Genomic DNA, 19,225 nt, shown 5'->3' with positions numbered 1-19,225 from the left:
TCAACATAGCCTTGATTTCTAGCTTGCCTCCCTAGAGGCTTCTGAGAGAAATACTGTCCTTAGATGAGATCAGGCCCTCTCTCAGGATTTGGTCAGAGATCTTATCTTGCTCCCACATAAAGAGCAAATTCTTATTTGCTAAATGTGATGGGTTTTTTGGTAACTAGAATTTGGTGGGAAGGAGGTAAGCTGGTGTGAACTAAAGGGCTTCCATCCCGCATTAGAGAGACCAGGGAAAGAGCAGTTTCTCTGAACTAGAATTGTACTCCTGAAACAGCCATATTTGAGGGGACAGACAGATATGATTCTAGTCGAATACCTCTGTTAGAGATAGGCATAAGGAGCAAAGACCCACCCATGACTATTCTCCTCCTTTCCTCAATGGCAAAATTACAGTCTCCTTTGAAGAGAAGTTGGCCAAATTCCAGAGATATCTATTCATGCCACCTGGAAGCCATGTTTTTATACATGGGCAACTAGGTGGCATGGGATAGAGCACTGGACCTGAAGTCAAGAGGATCTAAGTTTATGACCCTGGTAAAGTCATTTAACCTCTGTTTGCCTCAGTTTCCTTATGTGTAAAATGGGGAAAGTAACAATTTCTGGTGTCGTGAAGGTCAAAAGAGGTAATAATTGTAAAACACTTTACAAAGTGTCTGGCATATAGGAGGTGCTATATAAATGTTAGCTATCATTTAGACAACCCACGTGTACATTCGTATCTCACATAGGCACAAATATTCTTCACAAGTGAAACCAGGAAGAAGGGGAATAGATAGCTGGGAGGGGAGGAATGTGGAGCAGACTGGCTAGACTCCAGCTGCGTCATTGCATTCTAACCTTCCTCATATAAGGATTGTGCTCCCCTATTATTCCCTATCCCTCCTATAGCCTTGTTAGGACTGCTCAAGGACTTCCCCACAGGCAGTGGGTTTCAGGTGGTTAGTTCACCCTGCCTGGAGCCTCCTGATCCTCCCTAAACACCCACTCCAGCCAGGACTAAATTGTTTAATAACAACTAGATCTATTGGCTCACTTCCTATCATTTCCTAGGATCTTTAAGTCTTCTGAAAAGGCTCCACGGATGGTAAATAAAGGGCACACATAACCTCTTCCTCCTGACCCAGTAAGTCAGGTTCATACATTTCCCCACACCCTACCCATTTGTCCCAGCTCTACCCAAACATAAGATCAGTGACCAATCCAAGTGGGAGTCGAAGATAATTGGCAGCCTGATCTCCTGCCTCCCCCCAACTTCCAGTCTTTGAGGAGACAGTGAATCATTCAAGCCAGGCCCAGCCTGGCCTGGCCCTAGAGTGAGTCAGCATCTCCAAAGAGATAATAATGATTTCGTTCCCTGGAAGAAAAAGCTACTCCATAGGCAGAGCTGCTTAAATGGTATGATTTGAAAAGCACTTACAGTGCCCTCGCCATCACCACCCCCACCACCATGGCACCTGAAATTCCGCTATAAGAATGTCTCCTTTGGTTTAATTCACTGAAAATTCATATTAAAGTAGAAATGTTAAAAGGCGGGGGAGGCAGCAGGATAGATATTATTAACATGATAGCACAGATTGATCTGTTGGGTTAGCCAGCTGTTAGCCTAACTAGGAGAAAAGGCCTTAGACTGGTATTCTTAACCTGGGGTTGATAATTGCTTTTCAGTATAATTGGTTTTCTTTGCAACCCTGTATTTTTACATACATTTAAAAATATGATTTTGAGAAGGGGTGAGAGGCTTTATCATATTCCAAATGGCTTTATGACACACGCAAAAAGGTTAAAAATCTGTGCTTTAGAAGATAGGGCAATAGGCTAGCAAACCGTTTTTTATATATTTTATTTTTCCCCAATTACATGTAGAAACAATTTTTAACATTCATTGTTGTTGTTTTTTTTAAGGTTTGATTCCAAATTCTATCCTTCCCTCCTTTACTCCCTTCTCCCTGAGATAATAAGCTATCTCATATAGGCTATACATGTATAATCATGTAAGATTAGTCTATTACGAAGGAAGGAAGGAAGGAAGGAAGGAAGGAAGGAAGGAAGGAAGGAAGGAGGGAAGGAGGAAGGAGGAAGGAGGAAGGAGGAAGGAGGAAGGAAGGAGGAAGGAGGGAAGGGAAGGAGGGAAGGAGGGAAGGAGGGAAGGAGGGAAGGAGGGAAGGAGGGAAGGAGGGAAGGAGGGAAGGAAGGAAGCTTCAGTCTATATTCAGACACCATCAGTTCTTTCTCTGGAGGCAGATAGAATTTTTCATTACGAGTCCTTTGGGATTGCCTTGGATGATTATATTACACTGGCAAATTTTAATACCAAGAAGAGAAGGACAAAGTAGCGTGGGGGAGGTTCAGGTGAGCCACGCAAGGGGGAAATCCTGAGATTTTAGGAGCCAAACATGAGGATACTAGGAATCTGAATTAGAGCTGAATTAGGTTCAAAAAACGAAATTCTTGGCCTTCACAATCTACTGAGGGTTACCAGTTCAACACAACTGTGCCTCTCCTTCTCTCAGCCCTCAGGTAAAACTTTCTCCAATGTTCTAAGTGATATTTGCCAACCGTTACTGAGGTCATTATAAGAAAGACAGATTTAGGCTGCACTTGCATGTTGATTTCTCTCAAAGCTGGCAGAACATGCATATAGAGATATACATGGGAGTTCATTGCAGAAATGAGCCCAACGAAGGATAGACAAAGGGGACCTTCTATCTTCAGAGTAATGCCCTCTTACCCCTCCCTTCCTTCTTTGCTCAGGATGCGTATGTCAGCCAAAATTATAGTCTCCATATATGTTAACTGTAATATGAAAAAAGAATTTCTTAATCGGATAAATTGTAAATACAATAAGATAAGAGAATGTCAAGGTGTCAATTGAAATTATAGATTCAATGCTTTCGATCTTGGGGTGGGGGAGGGGTGAAATGGGGTGAAAATTTGGAACTCAAAATCCTGTGGAAGTAAATGTTGAAAACTAAAAATAAATAAAAATTTAAAATATATCAATAAAAGAAATTATAGATTCAAGATATCTCTGTTTCTTTTATCATTAACATGACTATATATATATATATATATATATATATATATATATATAACATAACATAACATGTGTCCATAAAATACCAAAATAAGAAAAAGTCCTATTATTCAAGATAATGTCCAGTTCAAGGCAGCCTGCCCTGGATGGTCATAAACAGAAGAATGTTCCTGATCAACTTCATCTGGCCTCGTAGTTGCTGACCCAGGAAGGGGTATTTGGGGTTCACTCAGAGAGCAAGGCAAAGCACTTCTGTTATGCCAAAGCATACAAAGCGTTATAGTAGGTTAAGCTCAGAGTGGCCCAAAATGTCTCTCCTCATTGGCCAATCCAGGTTTTAGGCCTTTCTCAAGTGGGGGGGGGCCCTCAAAATGGTTTCCATATTTTTCTACATTTTCTTTTATCATTGCTCTGTATTAGCTTCATGACCATAAATTCATCAAGGGCACAGAATCCTTCTTCTACTTCTTTTGTTCTGGACTCCTCTCACCTTCCCCTGAGACTACATGAGTAATTGGAACATAGGATCATAAATTCAGGCTAGAGAGGACCAGCTCTAAATGTCACCCTCTCATCTTACAGGCTAATAAACTTGCCCCAAATCAGCTAGGTATTGTGCAGCAGAGCTAGGATTCAAACCCAGGTCCAAGGCCAGCTTTCTTGCATGAGATCCTATAGAAACTTAGATGAGATATTTAAGAGAGCTCTTCTAGCATCAAATACATCTTTGACTTTTAAAAAAACAAAAAGGCAAATTTCACTGATTTAAAGTAAATTATGAGGTGTGCCAGTCTGAATACAAAAGGAATATGATGCATGGAATGCACCTATAATAAAGATAGACTTTCATTATTCCATAGAACAATTGCAAATAGACTAAGAAAGCCCTGCCTAGAGGCCTTTTTAGGAATCATATTTTTACAGAAGCTTAAAATTGGAAAGGGTCTCAGAGATAATCTAAGCAAATCCTTAAGTGACTAAGAAGCTTTTCTCCAACACCCCCAATAAGTCATCATCCAGGACCCTTTGAAGACTTCTAATAAGAGAAAAGTGAGGACTTCTTAAGGTAGCCTATCCCATTCTGGGGCAGCTCTAATGTTTAGGAAATCTTTCCTCCTGGAATACAAGGCTAACTCTTCTTAAATGTATAAATTCCACCCACTGTCCCTAGTTCTGCCCCCTGGGGACCAGAGTAAATCTCATTCCATTTCTAGATAACAGCTTTTCAACATCTTGAAAACATCTGCCATGCTCATCTCTCCTCTTCTCCAAGGTTCCTTCAAACAATCCTTGGCTAGTGTGAACTCTCTAGCCTCTTCATCAACCTCTGACCCCTCATTTGGAGGTTCTCCAGTTTACCAATGCTCTTTCTGACACAGGAACAAATGAATGAACAAATCATTTATTAAGAGTTTACTACTAGTCAAGCGCTGTGCTAAGTACTAGAGATACAGCTACTCAAAAGGTTCGCCATTTCCTTCTCCAGCTCAGGAAACAAAGGCAAGCAGGGTTAGGTGACTTGTGCAGGGTCACACAGCTAGTAAGTGTCGGAGGCCAGATTTGAGCTCAGGAAGATAAGTCATCCTGACTCCAGGCCTGGCACTCTATTTACTGTGCCACTTAACTGCCCATCTACCAACACAGGTGAACACTATTCTGCAATTTATAGTCTTAGAGAGGTATCCAGACTCTGTCAGGTTAAGTGATTTGCCATGTCCCACAGCCAATATATCTTAGAGGCCAGATTTCAGTGACAATGGCTCTTCCTTGATGGTAGGTATAGTTACAGCAATGAAATAATAGATTCTCATGGGACTGAAATAAGAACTCTATCACATAACACGCTACCCTGGGAACAAACACAATTGATATTTAGCTTATGGCTTTAGTTCCTTGAGGCTCAGTAAGATCAAAGAACTTGCCCACAGCCACTCAACTTAGAAATGTCATGGGCAGAATCTGAACCCAGGTCTTCTTGACTTCAAGTCCACCATTCTATCCACTGGATCACACTGCCTTTCATATCATATATTAATTGTGTTATAGTTATTTGACCACTTGATTTCCTCCCACTACACTCAGTTTCTTGAAGTCAAGAATTTTGTCTTATTTCATGCTAACGGTCCCAGAATTTAGCACCATGCTTTGCACATAGTAAGCACTTAATAAATCCTTGTTGAATTGTCCACAAGGGAGAGGGTTTGGCAAAAGGAAGTGGCAGAGAGAAGACTGTGCTTTTTGTCCTTCATAATCTCTCCAAGTCATTTGGTTCCAGTTGGTAGGAGACATACCTGTTCTGTGTACTCCCGAGATGGCCAAAACTCAAAAATCTCTCCTTTCGTCATGATGGAGGCACTTCACTCATAGACTTGTGCTGAACCTAACCTAGCCTCCTTTTCTCCCTCCTCTCTAGTTCTCCCTAAGCTTTTCAAATAAGTCACAGACTTATAGACAATTAGATCTGGAAGGGACATTAGAAAATATTTAGTCCAATTGTCAATTTATATTTGAGGAAACTGAGCCCCAGAGAAGCAAACTGACCCATGCAGTCACATGGTTAGTTATGAGCAGAGCCTGGGAAAGAACCCAGGTCTCCTGACCCCCAGGACAGTGTTCTTTCCACTGTGCTGCACTGCCTGGAAAAGAGCAATTCTTGGGAGACGGCCCCTAACCTTGGCTGACTCCAAGCAGCTGTGGGAGAAAAAGGAAGCAACTAGACCGTGGCCTTTGAAATCTGCCTGACAATGAGCAATACCTGGGACTTGTGTCGCTCCCTCAGCACCCCTCCCTGCTGACCACTGGGCCTGACGTGTAGCTTTTGTGGATGGAGGCTGCCCTTGATGATCATTTTAACCAGATTTTTAGCTCTAAAAAAATGAAGGAAAGAGTTGAAAGGCTGATTCAGATTTCCCCGGGGATAACTCAGGCTCAGGCAAATCTCCAGGTCCCATGATCTTTTCACCAGATTATAAAATTTAGTCTTTCCTGTGTTTCTCCCTAACACCCCAGCCCCCTCCTCCGGCTCCCCATCTCCCTTGGCTAGCAGAACACGATCAAGGGCCCACAGCACATGCACTCTGTGTCTTCACCCTGCAGCCAGGTACACAAAAACCAATGAAAAGAATATAGAATGAAAAGCCTCCCGTCCACCCGCCCCCATGTGTAGAGGAACAGTTTTTCCCCTTCCCACTTCTTCCCTTCGCTTTCTTTCCTTTCCTTCCTCCCACCTTCCTTCTTTTTTTATTTCCCTTCCTTCCTTTCTTTCCTCCTTCCTTCCTTCCCTCATGTATTTCCTTTTCTCTCTCATTTTCTCCCTCCTTTCCTTCCTTCTCTACTCCTCCATCCCTCCTTTCCTCTCTTCCTCCCTCAATAACATTTACCCAACTATCAGTGTGTTCAAGGTGCCATTCCTCCTTCATTCTCACTTAAGAGCAGCCTGAAGCATAAGTGGGATGCAGTTACTGGTATGAAAAACACCCCTTCCTATAACCAAGTCATGAGGCCCCAAATCTCCCTCATTAATCTCACTCCTCTAGGGTCTTTCCAAAGACCCATGCAATTTAACTCGGTTAGATCGATATGATCTTTATGAAACAATAGGCTGGCTAACACAATAAGGGGTCATTGATCTGATTAATCCATTAATGCCCTAGCATGTCAGGACCTGACAAGGCCTTGACAAGACAAATAGACAAGAAGGCCCTGAAGGATTAGAATATAGAGGAAGGTGAATTTTGTTTGGGGGCAGGAGGAGGAAATGTGAAAATGAGGTATTGCCCCCAAGAGATCAGGTCCAAGTTGGGGTGCTGAAGTGGGAGATCAGGATGTCCAGCAAGAGGGCCTTGGACTCCTAGGTGGACAGAGAAGTGGATACTATGAAGGGGCAGAGTCAGAGAAAGGAGGGGCAGGTGGGTGCTGAATATCTTGCTTGGTCTGTACACTGCACAGTTTGGCTCTGGCCCAGCCATTCATCTGGGACTCTCAGTTCAGTACCCAAGCCTGGGAACCATAGTTCAGAACCATAAATCATGGAGCTTGGTTAAAAGATCTGACCTAAGGAGTGAGTTTGTGTGCTTTTGAATGATAATCCCCCAAAGGAGCTATTGAAGGAGACTCACAGTTGAAAAGTTGAACAACAGGCAATGGAAAAGACCAGCATCCCCAGGGAGAGGTCAGGGGGACAAGAAGAAGAGGAAAATGACCTATCTCAGGCCAGTGCAGAATTAGAACTGGAAGAGAAGAGTGAAAAGTTTCCCAGGGGACAATATCAGAAGCCCCTGGGAGAGAAGAGAAATGTTTCTTCTCCCTGGTAATGCCAACAAGCATTCTTCCAGTAAATTACAGAATCCCATAATTTGAGAGCTGGAAGGAACCTCCATGGTCATCTACCCCCACCTAAACAGGAAAGGAAGCCCTACTGTAACGTATTCAAAAAGTGGCCAGCCAGGCTTGAGTGAAGACCTCCAAGGAAGGAGAAACCACCACTTCTGGAGGTCGCTCATTTCACTTTCAGCCAGTTCTCACTGTTAGTATGTCGTTTTCCTTGACATCTTGTCTAAATCTGCATCTTTGCAATTCCCACCCATTGTTCCTATCAGATGATATTTGTAATGTGCTTACTGTGGTCCTTGGCACTTATTAGGACCTTAACAAATTCTTGGTCCTGTCCTTCCCCCACCTCCTCCTTCACCCTCTAGGGCCATGGCGAATCACATGTTCACGTGATAGCCTTTCACACACAGCTGAAATATTTCACTACTTCCCATTCCAACATATATAAACAGTCTTCTCTACTCCCTAACTCTTTATAAAATTCCTCATTTGTCTCTCAAACCTGAATAACCCAGAAAATTCTGCCTCAGAGAATTCTGAAGACCAGGATAACATAGCATATTTTTATTTAGGGGTTTTGGAAGCAATTGGGGTCAAATGACTTGCCCAGGGTCACAATGTTATATGTCCGAGGCCAGATTTGAACTCAGGTCCTCTTAACTCCAGGGCCAGTGCTCTATCCACTGTACCACCTTGCTGCCCCTCTAATATGGTATAGTTGAAGGGGCAGGAGGTATGGGAGAACTGTGGATAGAATCTGAGAAAAGCTCTATTATTTGTGTATACTTTCCCATCCTGCCATTAGATTGTAAATTTCTTGAAGGCAAGGACTATGGTGTTTTTCATCTTTGTCTCCCTAATGTCTAGCTCAGTGCTTTGTATGAAGCAGGCACTTGATGACACTTTGCTGAATTGAATTGATGCCTTTCTTTACATCTAGCTAAACTCTGTTCATCCATACCTAATGGATGCTTTGTCTATAATGTTCTAATAGGTTTCGATAAATATTTTTAATGGATAGCTAAATGAATGAATGACCTCTCACTCCTTTACATTCCTATATCATTCAGTGACTATACTTTTAACTTGGTACTTATCATTTGATGCCTTGCATCCTTAGTTAAGAGGCAGAATAGTTTAATGGAAAGAGGATTAGAACCTCATCCTCAGGAGACTTGGGTTCAAATTGGACCAGCTATATGACTCTATGCAAGGGCCAGTTTGAAGTATGTAGTTTTCAGTTGTGTCCAATTCTTCCTGACCCCATTTGGGGTTTTCTTGGCAAAGATACTTGAGTGGTGTGCAATTTCCTTCTCCAACTCATTTTGCAAATGAGGAAACTGAGGTAAACAGGGTTAAGTGACTTGCCCAGGGTCACACAGCTAGTAAATGTCTGAGGCTGGATTGGAACCCAGGTCTTCCTGACGCCAGGCCTGGCGCTCTATCCACTGCTCCACCTAGCGGCCCACTGAAACATCACTAGATTTGCATCAAAGGGTTGGGGTTTGAATACTAGCTCTATCATACACTACCTGGGTGACCATGGGTAAATCATTTCATCAGTCTGGGGCTGTTTCTTCACCTACAAAATGAAAAGTCGACCAAATGACTTCTAAGGTCCTTTCTACCTCTAAATCTTTGATCCTAGGTTGTTTAATTTTTCTAAGCCTCAGTTCCTTACCTATTTTAAAACACACACAATTTGAACCAGATGGTCTTTTGGAGTTCAGGTGTTAGCACTTTAAGGGAGCTTAGATGATTCTCTTGCCTAATCCTCTTATCCTGCAGATGGTACTGGAGTTGAGTGGCCTGTCCAGAGACATACAACCAGGACTAAAACCCACAACTCCTGATTCCCCGTCCTTCCAACTCTAAAATTCTGTTATTTTAGCTGTCTCTCATGTGTCTTATCTATCAAATTAAACTATCATGTACTTTACTGTACTATTTTATGCCGGTGTGGTGGAAAAAGTATTAAACTTGGAATCAACAGAATACCTTGCTGTAAATCCTCAATTTGACACTTGCTAAACATGTGATGTGACCCTGGGCAAGTCACTTACCTCCCTTTTTGAGCCTTGAGCCTCATCTGTGAATAAAATTCCTTCTACTGCCTGCCCCCCTGGGCTGTCAGGTAGAAAATGCTTTGTAAATCTTAAAGAGCTTATGTAAATAGGAATTATTATCATTGCCCGTAATACTTTGCTCAACATCTGATTGAAAAGGCACAGAGCAAAGACGCCTGTCCCTGGTGCCTTCTAGTTCACTTTAAAATCCTGAGCCAACTACCGTGAAATGGTGGTTGTTGCTACTGTTTATATATTTGAGGCCCGGGATAAATTCTACCTCCAAATCTAAAATGCCAAGGAGAGGCCATCACCTTGGGAGAATGGACTGAACCGAAGTTGGAATCACATTGATGGAAGTACATGCATGTATTTGAGGAAGGGATGGCATAATGCAGTAAGAGAGTGTATCAAAATCATACCTCATCTCTTCTGCTGGCATCCTACCTGCAGTATAAATGTCAGACAGTCTAAGGATTAGTTTCCTGATGAAGCCCCGCTGGCTCTCTCTACACTGAAGAGGAGAAAGGGGGCCGGCAAACACCACCAGAAAAGAAACAACACCCCCAGCCAAGCCAATGCCCACCCTCTATCATCCATCGGTTCACTGGAGGACTTTTTGGCCTGGAGTTTTCCATGGAAGGAGTCGCCCATTTGTCAGTTCCCAGTCTCGGTCCCCACTGCCTCCCAGCTCATCCCCTGCAGGTGTATTTTTCCACAAATGGACTTTTGTGGCTGAAAAACATTGGTCCTCAACCAAGGAGTGGATTAATGGCAGGAACTTCCTGAGGGCTGACAGCATACAAGGACCTCCTAATTTATGGCTTTCAGGTAAGGGACTACAAGCAGCTGTGGTACAATAGCCCAGAAAGAAAGTATGGCAAGTAGCTGCCCTTGTGGGAACTCCAGACATTTCCTGCTCTTTTGAGCTGCCCACTTGGTCTCATGCTTCCTTGGGAACTTATCTTGCAGCCCCACCTCCCTGCTGACTTCCATCTGTTCCTTTCACCACCGCTTCCCAGTTGGCGTGCCATGCTTTGTCATGGAAAGTTAGGCAAAATGTCCCAGTCTTTCCCATCCAAGGAGTCATTTCCCTCAAATTGCTCCCTAGAAAAACAATGGTCAGCAACAGCCTGGTGCTTTACCTTACCAAAGGGACATGGGAGGAACTAATGGGTATCTTACAAAGAAAGACCCTCATATCCCTAGCTTCTTCTTGGCCTGTTGTTCTCTGGAAAGCCTTTTTACTCCATTATGGAACCACTGGATTTGAAGTCAGAAGACCTGGGTTTGATCCTCAGCCCCATCACCGACTAGCTCTGTGGTAGGACTCATTTTCCTCTTCTGAAAAAAAAGGAGGCAGATGAATTAGATCAGAAATGATCTCTATGGTCCTTTCTAAATGCTATCCTATGAATATAGTATGTATTCCAAATATAAACAACTCTTTTATTAATTTCAGTCAGTCACCAATTAAGTGTGTTACAATCAATCGAGTCAACCAGTTACATAATTAATCACCCAGGTGGCATATCTTGGGATTAGACAGACAAGTAGCCAGTATGTATTTAGCAAGGATGTACAGAATTAAGAATCTAGCCCCTAGGGAGTATAGCTTAAATAATAGCTATGGTCCGTTCCTTCAAGGAGTTTACAGCCTAATACAGAAGATAACACTGATTGAAGTACTAGCTGGACTACATGGTCCCTAGGTCTCTTTTTAACTGAAATTCTGTAATTCATTTAGCAAGGATCTGTAAAATGAGGAGTTTAGGCTCGATGCCCATTTAATTCTATTCCATCTCTAACCTTTTAAGTTCCTAGGGTTCAATTAAGTTCCTAAATTCACTGCCTTGGCTATTTCCTCATCTGTAAAATGAGGAAGGTTACACTTACATAACTTTCTTCTAGACCTCTGATTCCACATTCCAACAATCCACCACTGTGTATAATAATTTGTTGTTAAGTCGTTTCGGTCCTGTTTGACTCTTCATGACATCATTTGGGGTTTTCTTGGCAAAGATACTGGAGTAGTTTGCCATTTCCTTCCCCAGCTCATTTTACAAATGAGGAAACTGAGGCAAACAGGATTAAGTGACTTGCCCAGGGTCATACAGTTTAGTAAGTGTCTGAGGCCAGATTTGAACTCAGAAAGATGGGTCTTCCTGGCTACTGGGGTGATACTCTATCCACTATGCCATCTAGCTTTCCCTGTGTATAACAATAGCTACAAATTATACAGCACTTTAAATTTAAAAACATTTTATAAATATTATCTCATTTTATTTTCACAACAACCCTGGAAGATAAGTGCTATTATTATTCCCACACAGGTGAGAAACTGAAGCAGATAGAGCTTAAGTGACTTCGATAGGGTCATACAACTAGGAAGCATCTTAATAGACTAGATTGGACTTAATAGACTAAGGTCTTCCTGATTCCAGGTTCAACTCTCCATGTACTGTGCCGCCTATCTGCCTAGGTATACCAGACACATACCATGAACTTTCCTCATGATCTTAAGTGGATCATTTTGCTTCTCTACAGACCAAATTCTTTATATGTAGGATGAGGGGATTGAACTATCTTACTGTAACTTCACAATAACCTTGAGGTATTATTTTACCCATTTTACAGTGGAGGAAACTGAGGCAGACAGAGATTAAGTGACTTGCCCAGGGTCACACAGCTAGGAAGGGTCTGAGACAAGATTTAAACTTGGGTATTCCCAACTTTAGGTCTAGCTCTCTACCCGTTGGGCCTCCAAGCTGCCTAGGTATGCCAACCATATGCCACAAACTTTCTGTTTGACCTGAAGTAGACTATTCCTCAATTTCTTCATCTGTTAAATGAAGGGATTACTAGATGATCTCTAAGGTTCCTCTGCTTCCAAAAGTCTGTGGTTCTCTGTAAGCACAATAGCATATACAGGTGAGCTTCATGAAATTATCAACTCCTCAAGGGAGACTGAGTTGACTGAGTATGTCCTACATATAACCCCCAGCTCCTAATACAATAATGAGCCTTTTGTCTCCTCTCAAACTGAACATAAGAACTTGACTGTACCTGAGGTGTCAAGCTACGTTGGCCAATTCATTTCACCATTTATGACACTCACGTAGTTGTATTACTCTTCACGTCTTTGGGTTCTTTTTTTTTTTTTTGGTTAGGCAATCAGGTTAAGTGCCTTGCCCAGGGTCACACAGCTAGTGTTATATGGCCAGATTTGAACTCAGGTCCTCCTAAATACAGGGCCGGTGCTCTATCCACTGTGCCACCTAGCTGCCCCAGTTCTTTTTTTTTCCTAACCATCAAAAAATTGTTACACCATTATATATTCCTCTGAACAAAAGGACCAAAGAGTTTCATGAGGCATGAAGTACAGGACTTGAAATCAGGAATGTGAGTTCAAATCCAGCCTCAGTCACTTACTTGCTTTGTGACCCTGGGCAAATCACCTAAACTCTCTCTGCCTTAGTTTTCTCAGTGGTGAAATGGGTAATATGGTTTAAATGGCTAATAATAGCACCTACCTCCCAGGGTGGATGTGAGAATCAAATGAGATATCTGTAAAGGATTTTTCAAACCTTAAAGCACTACATAAATGTTATCTGTTATTATGTGTCATGAGGAGCTACAGGTAGTAACGGTCTGAGAACTCTAGACATACTGCACTTACAAGACATACGACGCTCCCCAGTTCTCCACGAAAGGCTACCTCTGATGCCTCATCTGAGCATAGAGAAGGTCCTTAGTTTTCTCAGGCTATATCAGCAAAAGGCAAACTCTGGTGGGTCCTTCCAAGCTGGGATAGCCTTGAATACAGTCTGGAAGACCAGCCTCGCTAAATTCTAAGAGGCACTAGATTGACTTTCATGGGGTGGGGTGTTTGACATTCCTGGCCACAGCAACATCTCCTAAGTTGCAGAGGGGCTAGATCTATACCAATAAAAGGAGCTCTCACATCAACAAATCACAGGTCCTTGAACTATTGTATTGTCTTCTGTTGTTAGTTGTCTTCAAACTTGTAGTAGTCTTGCCTCTCACCAACTACACCTAGAGCTTACTAAAGGGAGGCATCCTGCCATCTCCTCCTATGTCGGCCACAGTGCCTAGCACAGAACTGTGCACATCCAAGCCCCACAGCAAATATCTGCTGGTATATCAAAGATTTGCTTGCTTGCTATGGACACATGAGGTTAGGGTTGGGATCCCTAGAGCTGGAAGGGCCATCTTGTCAAATCCCCTTATTTTACAGATGAAGAAACTGAGGTTCAAGGTAGTTAAGAGACTTGTCAATCTTAGGAAGCAACAAAAATTGGATTTGAACTCAAGTCTTCTGAATTCATAACACTGTTTTCATTACACTCCCCAAAATTGCTTGTGAAGCTCATTTTTGTAATGTAATTAATGCTATTGTAAACATAAAGTGAGCCTATATTGAATCCTTTTGTAAAGCAATGATTCCTTTTCAAAATTAAAAACAATCCTAGAGACCACTTGACCTTTCTGCCTCAGTTTCCTCATCTGTAAAATGTTGGAAACAATAACTGTAGCACTTAACTTAAGGTGTTGTTGCTGTGTTTATGGGACATGGGATTTCATTGGCGTAAGGAGCTTCCACTGAGGAAACATCCTCTAGCCCTGTGGATAAGGACTTGCTTTGCAATTTCTAATCTGGGTGAGTTGCCTGGGACATTGTAAGTGACTTGCTCAGCATCACACAACCAGACCTCAAATGTGATACAGGCTTGTTGGAAGACAAAAATGAGAAAAGGGAAGGCAAAAATGAAGAGGGCTTTGTAAACCTTTAAGCCATATAAAACGTGAGTTGCTTTCTAATTCAACCCCTACATTTCACATTTTACATTTCACCATGTGAACAAGCTTCTTCCTCCCCTCTCCATTTTCCTTCCTCCATATCTACTTGAGAAGCTCAAATCTTTGTACGTTAGGTTTTCTTTAACTAAGACCCACCATCATTTCAATTGAAGTGTTCATGTAGGAGGCTTAACATAGGAGGAGGACTAGGAAGAAATGGAGGCTTAGGGAGGAATAGAGGGGCAGAATCCCATTGTCCCAACTGTGGAGGTGAGGAGCAGAGGCAGTTAGGATGATGCTGGTGTTCGTTAGTCCTAGCCTAAACAAATAAACAAACAAACAAGCAAACAAAAAACAACAACAAGAAGAAAAGCCATGACCATTCAGTAGTGATCAGGGATAGGTAAAGCCTCCAGTAGAGTCAGAGATGTTCAGCTCCCTGGTGGTTAAGCTTAGAGGTACAAGATTTAGTGGAAAGAGCAACAGCAAGAGAGCCAGGAAACCATGGCTTGGCCACTAACTCACGGTGTGGCCTTGAGTCAGGCACACTATGTTACTGGGTCTGTGACCATAAGCATGAAACTCTTTTAAGAAAAAAAAATTATTTTTTCTTATTTTCAGGATCACATTTTCACCCTCTTACTCCTCCATCCCCACACCCCACAACTCCGAAAACAAGAAAAACAAAATCCTTTACAAAGGATCATCAAACAAAACAAACTCCCTCGTAGGCTGTATGTGTGTGAGTGTATATATATATGTATATATGTGTATGTATATGTATATCTATATATATACATGTATATATGTATATGTATATATACATGTATATATGTATATATACACACATGCATATTAATCTCTGTGTTTTTATATTTAAATATTTGTGCATATATGTATACATGTTATATAATACACATCACAGTGCTCATGTGTTGTATACATATAAGTTATACAACATATATAACATGTGTGTTTTATATCTTGTACATATATGTTGTAATATATAACATGCATGTGTACATGTATGTGAATATGTTTGTGTGCATGCATTATATACGCATATATTTATATACAAGGATATCTCAGAGATATTGCAGGCTCCGTTCTAGACCACTGCAATAAAGCAAATATGACAATAAAGAAAGTCACATGAATTTTTTGGTTTCCCATTGCACATACAGGTTATGTTTACACTACAAGTAGTCTATTAAGTGTGTAATAATATTATATCTAAAAGAAACAATGCATATACCTTAATTTTAAAATACTTTATTGCTAAAAATTACTAACTATCATCTGAGCCTTCAGTGAGTTGTAATCTTTTTGCTGGTCGAGGGTCTTGCCTTGATGTTGATGGCTGCTGACTGATCAGGGTGGTGGAGAAGGCTGGGGTGGCTGTGGCAATTTCTTAAAATAAGAACAACAATGAAGTTTGCTGCATCTATTGACTCTTTCCTTCACTAGAATACTTAGAGGCTATTATAGGATTATTAATTAGCCTAACTTCAATATTGTGTCTCAGGGAATAGGGAGGCCCAAGGAGAGGGAAAGGAGACAGGGAAAGGCTTGTTGATGGAGTAGCCAGAAGACACACATTTATTGATTAAATTCATTGTTTTGTTTTATATGAGCATGGTTCATTGTGCCCCAACATAATTACAACAGTAACATCAAAGATCGCTGACCACAGATCACCATAACAGATATAATAATAATGAAAAAGTTGGAAATATTGTGAGAATTACCAAACGGTGACACAGAGACACAATGTGAACAGTTGCTGTTGGAAAAATGGTGCCAAAAGATTTGTGTGCCATAGAGTTGCCACAAACCTTCAATTAAAAAAAAAAAACAAGGGACAGCTAAGTGGTGCAGTGGATAGAGCTCCAGCTTTGGACCTAAGTGCAAATCTGACCTCCAACATTTGACACTTACTGTCTGTGTGACCCTGGGCAAGTCACTTAACCCCAATTGCCTCACCAAACAAAAAGCAAAAAAACCCAAAACACCTTGATATCTGCAAAGCGCAATAAAGCAAAGCATAATAAAATGAGGTATGCCCATATAGATACACATAGATACACATATATAATAGATGTGTGTATGCGTTTGTGCATACTTTAATCTGCACTCTGAGTCCATCCCTCTATCTGGAGGTAAGAAGCATGTTTCATCACGAGTCCCCTCAAATTATGGTTGGTTATTGTGTTCATCAGGGTTCCTAAGTCTTTCAAAGTTGTTTGTCCTTACTATATTGCTGCTATCATATAAATTGTTCTCCTGGTTTTGCTCAATTTCTTTTGCATCAGTCCATATGAATCTTCTCAAGTTTCTCTGAAGCCATCCCCGTCATCGTTTCTGACAGCACACTAGGATTCCATCATATTCATACACCATTACATGTCCAGTCATTCCCAAGTTGATGGCCACTTCCTCAGTTCCCAGTTGTTTGCCATCATAAAAAGAGCTACTATAAATATTTTTGCACACATGGGGCCTTTTCCTTTCCTTTGATCTGGGTCAAAGGGTAGGCACAGTTTAATAGCTTGAGGGAATATTTCCCAATTAAGCAGACATTTTTAAAGGATATGTATCACTGCTGAGACCAGAAGGAAATTTAAAACAGTTCCTTTACTCAAGTTAAAGTCTTCATTAAGAATGTGTTATTATAATTATTTTGAAGGATTTTTAGAGTTGGAAGGGGCCTTATTAGATCACCTAGTCCAGGGACTGTGCAGTGGGACCCCCCTGGAAGTCTTGTGAAGCCTTTGGTCAGAATAATGTTTTTAAATGCATGAAGTTAAAATCAATTATAGTGAGTCAAAGGAAATCAATTATATTGAAATACAGCTATCAAAATATTTTACAAAACAAGTGCATGGACTCCAAGTTAAGAACTTTTGGGCTAGTCCACTTACCTCTTTTTGCATAGAAAGAAACTGAAGTGGGGACAGCTAGGTGGTGCAGTGGATAGAGCACCGGCCTTGGATTCAGGAGGACCTGAGTTCAAATCCAGCCTCAGACACATAACACTCACTAGCTGTGTGACCCTGGGCAAGTCACTTAACCCCATTGCCTATCCTAAAGAAAGAAAAGAAACAAAGAAACAAAGAAAGAAACAAACAAACAAACAAACAAACTGAAGTGTAGAAGGGGGAAGTGATTGCCCACAGATACACAGATAGTAACTGGAAGAACCAGGATATGAATTCACAGGGTTATGGCTCCATATTCACTTTGAATTCCACTAAATAGTGTATCTACTTTATTTTATTTTTTTAGTGAGGCAATTGGGGTTAAGTGACTTGCCCAGAGTCACACAGCTAGTGAGTGTTATGTGTCTGAGGCTGGATCCGAACTCAGGTCTTCCTGACTCCAGGGCCAGTGTGTGCCACCTAGCTGCCCCTTTGTGTGTGTGTGCGTGTGTGTGCGTGTGTGTGTGTGTGTGTGTGTGTGTGTGTGTGTGTGTGTGTGTGTGTGTGTGTGTGTATCTATTTTTAAAGTCCTGGAGGCCAAACAGGTCTAGGAATAGGAAGGGAAGTCAATACTTGAAACAAATCTTCAAAACACTTTGTTTAAGAGACATGAACAAGTTGCCTCCTTTTTTTGTCAGAAACTCTAAACACTATCCATTCAGGCAGGGAAACAAGGTGACACTGTTGGTGCTTAAGTTCCTCAAAGACCATAAATTCATTGCTTCATCAGTGTGGGCACTTTCTCCACTCCCTACATACCTTAATAAACATTCTTTGCTGATTACAATGACCTAAAAATTAATTCCTGCGACTAACCTGGTGCTGACCCTCCCCACACTTGGCTAGGCTAGTTCTAAGTGAACAGACATACAGGCCTTTACTGAACCTGGACTCAGAGTTTTTCTGTCTTAGCAGGACCTGTCAGATCATGTGCTCCTCAGGCCTACCCTCTGGAAACCAATGGCCACTTTCAAACCAGGACTAGCTATTAGATGAAGACGTTAGTTGAGAAATAATGTCCACAAAAGATGCAAATTGACCTATCTTATTGGTGTCTATTTGTGTTATACCAATTTTGTAAATATAAATTTGTGCACATGAGTTCTTTTCCTTTCTTTGATCTCTTTGGGGAGTAGTGGTATCTTTGGATCAAAGGGTTTTGTTACTATTTTTCACTTGTGTCTGACTCTTCACTGGGTATGCTCAGTTTAATAGCTTTTTGGTGGTGGTTGTTCGATGGTTTCAGTTGTGTCTGACTCTTCATGATCCCATTTGGGGTTTTCTTGGCAAAGATGCTGGAGTGGTTTGCCATTTCCTTCTCCATCTCATTTTACAGATGAGGAAACTGAGGCAAACTATAATACAGTTTAAGTTCTGGTACTACTAAGCCTCCTTCCTTTACATTTTTTTTCATTAATTCCTCTGATATTCTTGGAAATATTTTCTCCCTTTTCAATCTAGGTGTCTGTTTTTCTCTACTCTCTTGCCCAGTCTACTCCTATTATTATTCAACAAATAGATGAAATAAACAAGAATCCCCTCATTCTACAGGAAGATCATGAAGTATTAGGCTCGAGGCTTTTGCTGCTGGACCTTGTTAAATCCCAGTCTTGTCTGAAGTTTATAATGTCTTTTGTAGCACCTTATGGTATTCACTTGTTTCTGGTTAAAAAAAAATCAACCTCAGGGATGTCTCTTTCGTTTTCAGGAGGATCTCCTCTATAATCATAGATCTTGCATTTATTTTTATTTCATAAACTATTGTTGGGCATTCCCCTCTCCCCTTCTCCCCCTCTCCCTCTTCCAGTTAAGTGATTTGCCCAGGATCAGACAGCTAGTAAGTGTTATGTGTCTGAGGCTGGATTTAAACTCAGGTCCTCCTGAATCCAGGGCCAGTGCTCTATCCACTGAACCACTTAGCTGCCCCAAAATTTGAGAAGGCTTTGAATACTCTTTTTTTTTTTTTTGGTGAGGCAATTGGGGTTAAGTGA

The 19,225-nt window shown here is 41.4% G+C and overlaps 1 protein-coding gene across 1 annotated transcript in view; it reads left to right on the top strand.

Annotated features, from left to right (window-relative positions):
• The first annotated feature begins 7,179 nt into the window (after positions 1 to 7,179).
• Positions 7,180 to 19,225, top strand: part of SIGLEC15 (sialic acid binding Ig like lectin 15) — a 41,596-nt gene continuing 29,550 nt past the window's right edge. The window contains exons 1-2 of the mRNA XM_078151765.1: positions 7,180 to 7,346; positions 10,127 to 10,266. Coding sequence (XP_078007891.1) covers positions 7,180 to 7,346; positions 10,127 to 10,266 — 307 coding nt within the window. The remainder of the gene's footprint in view (positions 7,347 to 10,126; positions 10,267 to 19,225) is intronic.

This window comes from Phascolarctos cinereus, unplaced genomic scaffold (assembly GCF_003287225.1).
Source record: "Phascolarctos cinereus isolate Bilbo 61053 unplaced genomic scaffold, phaCin_HiC Scaffold_4;HRSCAF=312, whole genome shotgun sequence".
NCBI lineage: Eukaryota > Metazoa > Chordata > Mammalia > Diprotodontia > Phascolarctidae > Phascolarctos > Phascolarctos cinereus.
This window is presented reverse-complemented; position numbering and strand designations above follow the sequence as displayed.